The sequence below is a fragment of the Podarcis erhardii genome, assembly GCF_964252035.2.
Source record: "Podarcis erhardii genome assembly, chromosome: 1".
Classification (NCBI taxonomy): Eukaryota; Metazoa; Chordata; class Lepidosauria; order Squamata; family Lacertidae; genus Podarcis; species Podarcis erhardii.
Window position 1 is genome coordinate 129785048 of NC_138497.1, and position 14068 is coordinate 129799115.

At 46.0% G+C, this 14068-nt stretch overlaps 1 protein-coding gene across 4 annotated transcripts in view; it reads left to right on the top strand.

The window, feature by feature from the left end:
• NBEAL1 (neurobeachin like 1) overlaps positions 1–14068 on the top strand; it is a 149940-nt gene that overhangs the window by 26845 nt on the left and 109027 nt on the right. For all 4 annotated transcript variants that reach the window (XR_014153462.1, XM_081850394.1, XM_081850396.1 and 1 more), the window contains 4 exons: positions 557–648; positions 4892–5053; positions 6272–6353; positions 12271–12398. Coding sequence is in view for 3 of the 4 variants with exons in the window: in XM_081850394.1 (XP_081706520.1) it covers positions 557–648; positions 4892–5053; positions 6272–6353; positions 12271–12398 (464 nt within the window). In the remaining variant the exon portion in view is untranslated. The remainder of the gene's footprint in view (positions 1–556; positions 649–4891; positions 5054–6271; positions 6354–12270; positions 12399–14068) is intronic.

Here is a 14068-nt window from a genome sequence, read left to right on the forward strand (position 1 = left end):
CTGGTGCCAAAGGTATTGCTCTGCTTTCCTTTGGACCACATCTGCGAGTCCAAGAGTGGAGTCTTATTGTCTGGGCACCCATTCCATCTCATAGTGGCTGGAGAAACCCAGCCAGATGGGTGAGGTATAAATAATATAATAAATCAATACTAAAATGATGATGATGATGATGATGATGATGATGATGATCATCATCATCATCTCATAGCCTGTCTTGGGGACCCAACAGGTCTTCCTCCCAATTTATTGGATATGGTTATAAAAAAGTTGTATGAAGTTGCTGATGTCGTATTATGTTTTATTTTATTACTTTTGAGTGTTTGGGGAAGTGGAATCTCTGGGCAACGCTCAGACTTGTTAGGGAATATCTCAGCGTCAGGGCAGCAGTGTCAGGAAGCAGAGTGGTATTCTGGGAAGTTTAAAGTGACCTCAACACCAAGTAATACATGATTATGGCAGGAAACTTGGAGGGCAGGAATGGGGCAGCATTGGACACACACATTTACAAATGCTACTGGAAGAAAAATTAACTTTTTAAATCTGTTTGCCTTCGCAGAAAGACCCAGACTACTTGAAGCTCTGGTTGGACAGTTTTGTTTCTAGTTACGAACAGTTTCTGGATGTGGATTTTGAAAAGCTGCCCACTAGGTATGTAGAAATAATAGTTCTTTGTGTTGATGCCTAAAAGTGATATGGCTGATTTAATAAGTATGTGTGTGTTGATATATGCCATCTCTTTGGGACTTTTCTACGTTGTGGCTGTTGCTGCGTGCAGACATTTTGCTCGAAAGAAGTGCAATGAAAACTTAGTGGCTGCATCCATATGATATACAGTGGTGCCTCGCAAGACGAAATTAATCCGTTCCGCGAGGCTCTTCGTCTAGCGGTTTTTTCGTCTTGTGAAGCAAGCCCATTGACGGCTTAGCGGATTAGCGCTATTAGCGGCTTAGCGGCTTTTAGCGGCTTTTAGCGGCTTTTAGCAGCTTAGCGGTTTATCGGATCAGCTGATAAGCGGCTTAGCGGCTTAGAAAAGGGGGGGGGGAGGGAAAAAACCGCAGGAACTCGCAAGACATTTTCGTCTTGCGAAGCAAGCCCATAGGGAAATTCGTCTTGCGAAGCGCCTCCAAAACGGAAAACCCTTTCGTCTAGCGGGTTTTCCGTCTTGCGAGGCGTTTGTCTTGCGGGGCACCACTGTAATAAACCATGGGTTTGTGTGACATACACAAGCTGGAATGAGCCATGGGCCTTACATGGCAGGGAGGGGGGGAGTTGGGCTGTGTTTCCTCTTGTGGGTCACAAATTTGATAAGTTTCAGAAAGCAAAGAGGAGGAATGAGCGGATAACAGGCTCTTCTTAAGTTTTTTACATGGAATCTCCGCTTGTTGGGTGAACTACAGTGGTGCCTCGCAAGACGAAAAGAATCCGTTCCGTGATTCTCTTCGTCTAGCAGTTTTTTCGTCTTGCGAAGCAAGCCCATTTACAGCTTAGCGGATTAGCGCTATTAGCGGTCTAGCGGCTTTTAGCGATCAGCTGAGAAGCGGCTTATCAGCGGATCAGCTGTTAAGCGGCTTAGCGGCTTAGGAAAAGGGCGAAAAAAGCGAAAAAAACCTGCGGGAACTCGCAAGACATTTTCGTCTTGCGAAGCAACCCCATAGGGAAATTCGTTTTGCGAAGCGCCTCCAAAACGGAAACCCTTTCGTCTAGCGGGTTTTCCGTCTTGCGAGGCGTTCGTCTTGCGGGGCACCACTGTATAGAGAGTGGTTTATCAACAAATTCAGGTTAGTTAAAAAGCCAGCTTCAGAAACCACGGTTTGAAGTTCTGCCAAATTCCTGTTCCCAGGTGCTCATTTGGGCTCCTTCTGCCTTTATATGCCACGCCAATCATGGCCACTACAAACTTTTACATCTCGCAGTTTGCTCTCAAACGTGACTGAACTGTGTAATTAACTTCTGGTGGAATCGCTACCAATTCCTAGGTTTTCCCAGGTCAGCTTATGGTTAAATCAAAGGGGAACCAGCAGTAACCCAAAGTAAATTTTCAGTGTGAATAAGCCCTGTGTTTACGTGTTTAACCCCCACCCCACTTGTTCCACACTGGTATTTCTTGATTGTCCTGGTGTTCATTCTTTAAAAATGGGCTTTGAACTGCCAAATTACAGAGCCAGGTAAACATTCTTGTTTGCGGTGAACCAGGAAATGACCTCAGTATGTGATTTCAGCTGCATAGTCATAGACACATTTACTCAGAAGTCAGTTCCCACCATGTCTAGTGGGGTTTACTCCCTAGGAAGAATGCTTAGGATCCTGGCCTTGGTTTGCTTTCGATGATGACCATTGAATCAACCTTTTGATTGATTAAACCTGTTAAACAGCAACAGCAACAGCGGCAGAGAAAATAGACTCAGGTATTTCCGCTTACCTGAGACTGAACCCAAACACCGACACCAAATCATAGGCAGACTTCAAACCCATGGCTGGTGGGCTTGCATTTGTCACAGAAGGTTGTGGTTTTGTGCAAACCCATCATAGATTCCTGAGATTGAGAGGATGAGACACATTACCAGTAGACAATGACAGGTGGACTAGGATGCTTAGCAGATTGTGAATACCTTTTTTAAAATAAAAGATTAAATGGATTGTGTGTTCCCCCCCCTCTTAACTAATAGTATTTTTTTTAAAGACGACATGAATGCATGAACAGTAGCTTCCCTCACCATTACTCTCCAGTGCTGTTACTGAGCGCTCAGTATAAAATCCGCTGTTTTCCTCTGAGATTAATGACGGGATTAAACTTGCGACCTACAAAGAAAATCAGCATAGAGGACTGGACTTTTATTGCAGCAGATGAACAAGGGAAGAGATCTAGGCAGCTAAAGACAAGGCGAGACTGTATAGAGTATTGGATAGCTGGCATCAAATAGCAAATTGATTCCCATTATATCTTCTATACATTGTGTTTCAGAGTACAATTTTTTTGCTGTCCGTAATAACCAGATTGCACAGGAAGAATGCCGTCTCTTAGAATACAATACAATGAAATGCTTACGAAGCATTGATGGTAGGAAGATTTGAAACGTGGAAGGATATGAATTACCGTGTTTTATACCTCACTACATAGAAATCTAGTAGTTTCCTGTTGGTTTTCTTCTTATTATTTTCTTTTGTACAGTGGTACCTTGGTTTTCAAATCCATTCTGGAAGTCTGTTCTAAAACCAAAGCGTTCCAAAACCAAGGTGCGCTTTCCCAAAGAAAGTAAAGCAAAATGGATTAATCCATTCCAAACTTTTAAAAACAATCCCCAAAACAGCAATTCAACATGAATTTTACCATCCAACAAGACCATTGATCGATAAAATGAAAGGAGTAAAAAATGTACCTCAGTCACACAATCCATCAATCAGTAGTTGAACTGGGTTCTACACAGTCACACAAAAAAAGAGCCACAAAAACACAAAATAAATAGCAAAAACAGACAGACCTCAGCATAACACTCAAATCGGAAGGGTGGCACTCAAACCGGAGCATGTTCAGCTTCCGAAAAAGGTTCGCAAACCGGAATACTTACTTCCGGGTTTGCAGTGTTTGGGTTCCAAGTTGTTTGAGTACCAAGGCATTTGAGAACCAAGGTACCACTGTATAACAAATGTGGGGCAGCAACCATCCATTGGATCATTTCTGGCTCGCAGACCGAATGCAGAATGCAACCGATTGCACGCACTCGTCCTGTGGTTTGCAGTCTTTGCTTTCGCGTAGCCTTCTCACCCGCCAATCCTTTCTCCTAGCCATCTTAATGCACCCCAGTCCTCAACACATTTCAAGGAAGTAAATTCTCTTGAAACAACCAGATGCTTGTTTCTAAGAAACACATTTCAGACCAGGATGTTTAGCGTGTCGTTTGTGGCTGTTTCTGCAGCCTCTGCTGGGGGGGGGGGGGGTGACGGCGGGGGGCAGGCCAAGATTGAGCCCTCTGCGGTATAATAGATCTCCTGACAGCTGCGCTCAGGAGAACATGAAAGATTAATCCATTCTGCTGCTTTGTGTTTCCCAACGCAGCGATGGCATCTTGTTCTACTTACAATTGAAAGGATGAACTCTTGCCAGCTGGTTGAAAAAAAGTCTGTTTGTCTTCCTTCAGGGGAGCATTTTTCAGTTGCGAAAGGAATTTGAATATGCCAAGCCCTCGCCCTTCTAATTACGGTGTCAAGAGTATAAATAGAGAAATGCAGGTTTGCCTGCTATAAGGTGACTCGGACACTGACGTGCTTTTCTGGAATCAAAATCCACGGAGAAGTGACTAGTTTGGGGAACAATTGGCGGACACAAATTGATTTTTACAACTGTAATTACTTCTGAAAACGTTATATCTCATTGGACTTCTGGCCCTTCCAGTTAGCGTATAGGATTAGTATCTGGTCCGATCCATCTTAAATTAAATATTTGAATTCTACAAGAGAAGTAAGCACATGCTCCACTCTCTCCCGTTGAAACCGATGGAATTGAGAAGTGCTGAATTTCATGTGGATTACGCCCATTGTTAACCTGTTATGCCTTGCTTCTTCTGAATCAACAGTTTGGCATTTAGTGAGCCCTGGCAGCCTGTACACCTGCTTATGATCTCATAATCGCCCTGTGCCAGAGTGAAGGCTTTTTTATTCTTAAAGTCAAATATTTATTTAAAGTGTTAATTATAGGATTAAAGTGCAAGAGTCCATCTTACGTAATTTATTGGCATTATTACAATTTATTGGCCCTCTGGCAGTGAAATGTCTGGATACCATTGTATTGTCAAGTGCAGTAAAAGATGTTACGTGCATAAAATACGTTAGCGATTATTGCTGCATGCCCTAGTTTTTTTTTTTTTTAAAAAAAAGCTCTTGGCTTTATTTTTAGGGTGGATGATGTCCCCCCAGGAATATCGCTGCTGCCTGATAACATCCTTCAGGTCTTGAGGCTCCAGCTGCTGCAGTGTGTCCAGAAATTGTCAGAAGGGCTAGAAGAACCACAACAGGCCTTGTCGCTACTCCTGGTCAAATTCTTCATTATTCTTTGCCGGTATTTTTTATTATTATTATAAAGAAACCTAGATGACTTTTCAGAAGCAGGCTGGGGCATGGAGTGTTTATGGGGAGATTTTGTTATCTTACCATTTCCAACTTGTTAGGTGCCGGCATGGTTGCTCGAGAGCGAAGAGGCAAGACTCCCACCAACCTTTTCCAGGCTTTATTATTTGTACAAAAACATTTACACTGCAGAGCGTCTCAAGCCCCCTTGCCCAGATTGTCCGGAGCTTTGGGCAGGGCTGTCACCAATATACTGATGACACTCAGCTCTATCTGCTGATGGATGGCCACACCGACTCGGCCCCAGACACGCTGTGGCCTTCAGACTGGGAAAAAGCTTCCCCAGCTCTGACATGGAGCAGGGTCCGTCCTACAGAATTAGAGGTGGCTGTGTCCATCAGTGACGTATGGGCAGGACATCTGATGTGAAACAAGATTTACCTTGGTAAAGAGCAGGCTGAGATATGATAGCCACCTTCAGATATCTTGAGGGCTACATGGGAGATGAAGCAAGCTTGTTTCCTCCTGCTCTGGAGGGTAGAACCCAAAGCAATGGATTCAAGTTTTGAGAAAGGAGAATGTGGCTAAACGTTGGGAAGAACTTTCTGGCAAAAAGAGCTGTTTGGCATCGGAATGGGCTCCCTCATGAGGTTGTGGACTCTCCTTCCTCAGAGGTTTTTAAGCAGAGGTTGGATGGCCATTGTCATGGATGCTTTAGTTTCGATTCCTGCATTGCAAGGGTTGGACTAGATGACTCTCTGGGTTCCATCCAGCTCTGTGATTCTTCCCTACTTCTGATTCTAGCCTCATCCAATTTGGTTCCAAATACCTCAGTTGGCTTCTTTCTGTAGCTCAGGTGACCCTCACAAACGTTCTAAAACATACGAAAAGTTGTAAAACACACACACAAAATGGTTGATGGTCCATGACTACATCTACATGCCATTGCTGTGAACCATTTTGATGCTATTTGGTGATGGAAAGAGGGATTTCAATTCCATTAATGATACGGTTTGGCATCAAGCGCCTTTGACTGGCTATAATTTCTATGTTTAAAGACAGCCTCTCAATGTGAGATTATTCTGCATTTCTATAACACGGTGCAGATTGTTTTGGGAAATCGTGATATACCATTCTTTTGCTGCGCGTTAAATCATATTGGACAGTTTTACCATGTCTTGCCACTCATGCCGTAATATTTTTTTTCCAGAAATTTGGCTAATGTGGAGGAGATTGGCACCTGTTCCTATATTAACCATGTCATTACGATGACTACACTGTATATTCAGCAGGTAGGTGAACCTGTAATTTGCTTAAATTGCTTTCTAGTCAGAAACTGGTGCTGCACTGAGAATAAACTCGCCAACACTTGACTTGGCCATGTGTCCTGTCACCTGCAACACAATTCATCTCTTTATTTCCAAGTTCCATTTGGAGCGAGAAAATTAATTCCACCACTGGAGTTCAGATTTAGTTGACTGGTTAGAACAGGCTGACTTGATGGTAGTGAGGTAGAAATGAGTTTCACAATAAGTTTTGTGAGAATTCTTGATTGCTTTTAATTTTTGTAGCCGTACTGCAATGGCAAAGGAATGCCTGAAAATTAATTCAGGGGGTAATTTATAAGGTGGCGAAAGGTCTGCTTTCTCAACATTACATGGAGACCCTACTACAGAGCTTTCCAAACGTTTAGTGTGGGCGACACACTTTTTAGACATCGTTTTGTGACACAGTAATTCAGTTTTGCATCATGTCGTGACACAGTAATTTAGTTTTACTAGCAAACCAGAGGTTAAACTTGAGACTGACCCAGAAACTCCAGCGGGTGCAGAATGCCGCGGCGAGACTCTTTACGGGGTCTTCGCTGCGAGATCACATTCACCCGGTGCTATACCAGCTGCACTGGCTCCCGGTGGAGTACAGGATCAGGTTTAAGGTGCTGGTTTTAACCTTCAAAGCCCTATATGGCCTAGGACCCTCGTACCTACGGGGCCGCCTCTCCTGGTATGTCCCACAGAGGAACTTATGATCTTCAAACAAAAACATCTTGGAGGTCCCAGGCCATAGAGAGGTTAGGCTGGCCTCAACCAGAGCCAGGGCTTTTCCGGCTGTGGCCCCGATCTGGTAGAACGCTCTGTCACAAGAGACAAGGGCCCTGCGGGACTTGACATCTTTCCGCAGGGCCTGCAAGACAGAGCTTTTCCACCAGGCCTTTGGTCAGGGCACAGCCTAACTCCCTCCATTGGCAATCTTCACAGAACTCTAGCCCAATGGTTGCCATCAATTTGATTTGAATTAATTTTATAATGAAATGATTTTAGAATGTTGTACTATTTTATTGTTGTTAGCCACCCTGAGCCCGGCTTCGGCTGGGGAGGGCGGGATATAAATAAAATTTATTATTATTATTAAACAAACCCCTTTCCAGCCCCGGGAGAAGCGTTTGTGCAATGCACCTACACACTGCAGCCAGCACACTAATTGTGCCGCGACACACAGTTTGGAAAGCTCTGCCCTACCAACTTGCCTAAAGTGTGTGGGGTCTGCATGTGCCCCCCCACCTCATTTTATAAAACCTCCAATACTTGCTGAATGCCCCCGTTTTCTGTCTCATTAGAGTTTCTTCCTTCTTGTTTCTTCCTTCCTTCTCCTGATCACGAGTGTGCGTCACTAAAGTCAGAAAGGAATTACTTTCACTTGGTTTCTACGAGAGTAGTTATATAGGTATTTTGTACTAAAAATTAAAGTTTAAAAAATCCTCCATACCCTTTTGTTAAAAGAGTACAGTGGTACCTCAGGTTACATACGCTTCAGGTTACATACGCTTCAGGTTACACACTCCACTAACCCAGAAATAGTGCTTCAGGATAAGAACAGGAATCGGGCTCCAGCGGCGTGGCAGCAGCAGGAGGCCCCATTAGCTAAAGTGGTGCTTCAGGTTAAGAACAGTTTCAGGTTAAGAACGGACCTCTGGAATGAATTAAGTACTTAACCCGGGGTATCACTGTATATCCAATGAACTCAGTAGGGCTGTGTACAATTGGGAATTTGGGGTAGCCATGGTGAAAACAGAAGCAGAGTGGTCTGAATTCTGGTTCTGCCCACCAGCAACTTTTGACTCTGCCCCCCAGCCAGGCAGGAAGAGACAGTTGCCTTTTCTTCGGTAATTTTAGATATTTTAGAAGTGTGTGTTTTTTTGGTTCAGAATGTTTTAAGCAAACTACCTCGATCCTCATAAATGAAGCTGCAGGTTAGTGTTATTATTCCCGTATTGACAATTGGGGGCTGAGACCAAGAGAGAGTTGCATTCCTAAGGCGAGTTCGTGGCTGGAGACTTCTTGAATAACAACTTGTTCTCACAGATGGTATACAACAGTAGTACCTCGGGTTACATACGCTTCAGGTTACATAGGCTTCAGGTTACAGACTCCGCTAACCCAGAAATAGTGCTTCAGGTTAAGAACTTTGCTTCAAGATGAGAACAGGAATCGTGATACAGCGGCGCAGCGGCAGCAGGAGGCCCCATTAGCTAAAGTGGTGCTTCAGGTTAAGAACAGTTTCAGATTAAGTACAGACCTCCGGAACGAATTAAGTACTTAACACGGGGTACCACTGTACTTGCCAAATAAATAGTGGTCAATTTTATCTTAAATCCCCTCCCCCCATTAATTTTAAATATTAAATATGGTAGGATCTCCCCCTAAAAAAACCCCCACTGATCACAGCTTGCTGACAGTCAAATATTTTTTTTTTTAATGCAGCAATAACTTATAATAATTGACTTCCATCAGCTGGCCTCTAGTCCATTTTGCAGGTTTCCTGTGCAGAAGGGGATTCCCGGAATTCACTAACTTTTTTTATTTTTTTAAGCTCCCTCTGGTCACCCCCAAATTTAACAAGCAGTTTGGTTGAAGAACTGTGGGGGGAAATAAACAGAGAAAATTATACTGTGTGTGTGCCTCCAAGGCAATTTTCTCCTACTGCTATTTTAGCTGTATAATTTTTAGCATGTCCCTTGTACTTATTTTGGGTTTTCTGCACACACACCCCTCTGATATTTTATAATGCGACTGGTTTACACATCTTTTAAAAATAAAACAATTACGGGAGCTCTCACATCCCATTTTAAATTTGCTTTTTGGGCCTCAGGCCCATTTGAACAGTCAGACTTGTAGCTCCACTGCAGGAATTTGCTGAAAGGTGAACCATGTGCTGGACGCAAAGATGGTTTCACACGTGCGCCTTTTAATTGTGTGTCTTGTTGGTTGGTAATCCTTTGGTAACCAAGTTTCAGTTTTTTTGCCATGTGTGAGAAAGGAACTTGGCCTACTGTTTTAGGAAACGCTGAGAAAACTTTGAATGAAATCTTAAGTATGGTTTGAATGTGCAATATACAGTGCTGTTGTATGCACGTTTCCTCACGAGTAAGATCATTTGGGTTGCATCCAACACTGCACATGTGAACTTGCTCTCATGCAATGCTCAGCGCATTCCCAGATTGGGTCCCTCAATCCTCTAGAGCAGATTTTGAAGGCACATACCGTATTTTCCTGTGTATAAGACACCCCCATGTGTAAGACGCTCCCAATTTTGGGGGACTCCAATTTAAGAAAATGGGGGGAGATGGCCCAGAGTTGTTGAGCTTTTTTGGAGGAGGAATGCCAAAAATCACTCACCAGACTGACAAATGCTGCCAATCATACATGTCACAAAAGCCACAATGCGTCTGCCCCCTCGCCACCAGCAACTGGCTAGCACACGCACAATTGCCGCAGCGAAGCCAACCCACAGCAGCCCTTGCCGCAGCCACCAATCACCAACCCAATGGACGCAGCAGCCGCCAATCCACAGCAGCCCTTGCCGCAGCCACCAATCACCAACCCAATGGACGCAGCAGCCGCCAATCCAAAGCAGCCCTTGCCGCAGCCACCAATCACCAACCCAATGGACGCAGCAGCCGCCAATCCACAGCAGCCCTTGCCGCAGCCACCAATCACCAACCCAATGGACGCAGCAGCCGCCAATCCACAGCAGCCCTTGCCGCAGCCACCAATCACCAACCCAATGGACGCAGCAGCCGCCAATCCAAAGCAGCCCTTGCCGCAGCCACCAATCACCAACCCAATGGACGCAGCAGCCGCCAATCCAAAGCAGCCCTTGCCGCAGCCACCAATCACCAACCCAATGGACGCAGCAGCCGCCAATCCAAAGCAGCCCTTGCCGCAGCCACCAATCACCAACCCAATGGACGCAGCAGCCGCCAATCCAAAGCAGCCCTTGCCGCAGCCACCAATCACCAACCCAATGGACGCAGCAGCCGCCAATCCAAAGCAGCCCTTTCCACAGCCACCAATTACCCACCCAATTGCCGCTGACAACCTCCTGTTCGTGGCTGCAACCAATCGCCCGTCCCCCCTCTGCACTATCTGTATACAGTGGTACCTCTGGGTGCGAATGGGATCCGATCTGGAGCCCCATTTGCATCCTGAAGCGAACGCAGGTCGTGGTTCGCCGCTTCCGCGCATGCGCGCGACGTCATTTTGAGCGTCTGCGCATGCGCAAGCGGTGAAACCTGGAAGTAACGTGCTCCGTTACTTCCGGGTCGCTGCGGAGCGCAACCCGAAAATGCTTAACCTGAAGCTGCTTCAACCCGAGGTATGACTGTATAAGACGAGCCCCAACTTTGAACATTATTTTAGAGTAAAAAAACCTTCGTCTTATACACAGAAAAGTATGGCACATGGCAAGAGAGAAAGGGGAAAGTTCTGTTGTGCATGCGGAGGTCTGTTTCACGAACGGAACTCCAGAATTGGAGACACCCCGTTGAGTGTTGGGACCTTAGTCCCAGTTAGGCTTTATGTATAGGATTGCAGCCTGTGAGTCCACATTTCAAGTCGGGAGCAGGCTACAGGATTGTTCCGCCTCTGTTTTTCCTCTCCCATTGCCTGCCAATTTTCTCGCCTGCCTTCGCCTGCTTTCACAATTGTGTGACTGTCGACAACTCACACGGAGCTTGGGTACGCTTCCCAAACTCGCTTTGAGAATCTCAAGTGACGTAAATCAAGCGACAAGTTCTTACTAGAACTTTGTGACAACTTCTGAGCAAGGGGGACAGCGAGAAAAGAATTGATCCTCTGACAAATGTACTCTGGAAAGCTGTAGGCTAAGTCTGAAGGCAGCCATAATATGTATGTAGCCATATCCTGGCTTCTTACACACACACACACACACACACACACACACACACACATTATTACCTTTCTTTTTCTTCTGATTATGGCTGCCTGGCAACCCTGTCAGATGGGTTGGCCACAAATAATAAAAATATTTATTATTATTATCATCATCATCATCATCATCATCATCATCATCATCTTGGGACTGGCCAATAAGGAGGCCTATAGGCAGAAGAGAGGACAGGGGAGATACAACCTCAATATCCCTTATTCGAGACAACAGCAATATCGCAGCATTTGTTTCCCTTTTTGCACGTGCTTCGGTTTAACTGCTCCAGTCGGTGCTGATAATTACGTAGGGACTGGGAAGGGAAGGGGGTTAGATTTCATTGTAGAATCAAAAACCTTTACAGTTAAACAGAACAACAACAGAAAAGTCGGTGTGTTTGGCAATGCTCTCACATCTGTATGGAAAGGGTAGGAGGGGAAAGAAGACCTGCTCGGAGGGCATGCATGATTTTGTCCCCGATCCCAAAACCCCCGTCTTCCTTGTGCATCTGAGCCTGAAGAACGTGGTATTTCACTTCTGCGCAGCTCTCTTTGAAAACCCTACCGTATTTTTTGCTCTATGACTCACTTTTTCCCTCCTAAAAAGTAAGGGGAAATGTGTATGCATCTTATGGAGTGAATGCAGGCTGCGCAGCTATCCCAGAAGCCAGAACAGCAAGAGGGATTGCTGCTTTCACTGCACAGCAATCCCTCTTGCTGTTCTGGCTTCTGAGACTCAGAATATATATTTTTTTGTTTTCCTCCTCCAAAAACTAGGTGCGTCTTGTGGTATGGTGCGTCTTATAGAGCGAAAAATACGGTACATTTCATTTCCTGGAAACCACGGGTAGCTAGCTGCTTTCCACAGTCAGGCTGTTGATTCCTCTCAATTGGCAACAGCTCACTGGCATTTCAGGCAGGGGCGTGGTGCGTGCCAAACTGGTAGTGTTTTGGTGACCGTCGTTTTTTTTTGCTGTCTCTTCAGCTAAAGAGCAAAACGAAGGAGAAAGAAGTAGCCGACCAGACGCCTATAGAAGAGTTTGTAAGACACGCACTGGCTTTTTGCGAAAGCCTGTACGACCCCTATCGCAACTGGAGGCAAAGAATCGCTGGGTAAGTGGCAATCGAGTGGGCGGCGTTTTATTGCTGCGCCGAATCTCTTTGCAGGACAAATGTCAGTGGAATGTGCCGACTTGCAAGCTCAGCGGACAGGCAATAGATGTGTATCTTTGCATTCTGTTGAAGAAATGTTTGCATGCGCAGAGGATCTTGGTGTTTAGGTTCCCTCACCAATGAAGAAGCCCCTGCAGTGTGTCTCCTTTCACCGCTGCTCCCTGGGTACCACAAGACCCCTTGAAAACACGGGTTAGCACTTGCGTGGGGCGTGTGAACTCCTCTGGCATGGTCAGAGGCATCGCATGCTACCCCAAGGGCACCAGAAGGCAGGGCACTGCTGCTGTGAGCTGTGCACTGATGATGATGATGATGATGATGATGATGATGATGATAATAATATTTATATCTTGCCCTCCCAGGCCAAGACCAGGCTCAGTGTGGCTAACACTGAATATAAATACAGTAAAAACATTAAAAACCAAACAAATACCAAACAAACAGTTGATTAAAATATAAGTTAAAATACAGTTTAAAATGCAGCTTAAAATGCAGCCTCGTTTTAGTGGTTGCCTATAGATCAAAGCTTATATATATATAGGGATGCGGGTGGCGCTGTGGGTTAAACCACTGAGCCTAGGGCTTGCCAATCAGAAGCTCGGCGGTTCGAATCCCCATGATGGGGTGAGCTCCCGTTGCTCAGTCCCTGCTCCTGCCAACCTAGCAGTTCGAAAGCACATCAAAGTGCAAGTAGATAAATAGGTACCACTCCGGCGGGAAGGTAAACGGCGTTTCTGTGCACTGCTCTGGTTTGCCAGAAGCGGCTTAGTCCTGCTGGCCACATGTACGCCAGCTCCCTCGGCCAGTAAAGCGAGATGAGCGCAGCAACCCCAGAGTCGGTTATGACTGGACCTAATGGTCAGGGGTCCCTTTACCTTTATAGATCAAAGCCATAAGGGGAAAAAACGTCAAATATTCACCGGGGCCAACTATCCATGCTGGTCCTACATGGGCCAGCAAACAGAGCCGAGGGAAAATTTATATATGAGGGGTTCCATCAAAAAAATAAATGAGAGGGTAGGATTAGACTGAGTCCAGACCAAAGGCCAGGCGGAACAGTTCTGTCTTGCAGGCCCTGCGGAAAGATGTCAAATTCTGCAGGGCCCTGATCTCCTGCGGTAGGGTGTTCCACCAGGCCAAGGCCAGAGCTGAAAAGGCCCTGGCCCTGGTTGAGGCCAAACTACCGTATTTTTCGCTCTATAGGACGCACTTTTTCCCCTCCAAAAATGAAGGGGAAATGTGTGTGCGTCCTATGGAGCGAATGCAGGCTGCTTGGCTTCGCCCCGACGCGCCTGTCCTGGAAGCGGAGGAGGAACAGAAGGGTCTCCTGTTCCTCCTCCCGCTTCGCAGCGACGCGCCTGTCCTGGAAGCCGGAGGAGGTACAGAAGGGTCTCCTTCTGTTCCTTCTCCAGCTTTGCTGAAGGGCGCTGCCCCTTCTCCCTCTCTGCGCAACGCCTCTCCTGTGAAGGAGAGGCGCTGCGCAGAGAGAGAGAGAAGGCGCAGCGCCCCTTGAGCAACGCGTCTGTCCTGACTTCTGCTTTAGCCCTGTGCAGCCTCTTTGGGCAGGGGGAGCCTTCATCCCGCTGCCCTGAAGAGGCTTGGCGCGGTTA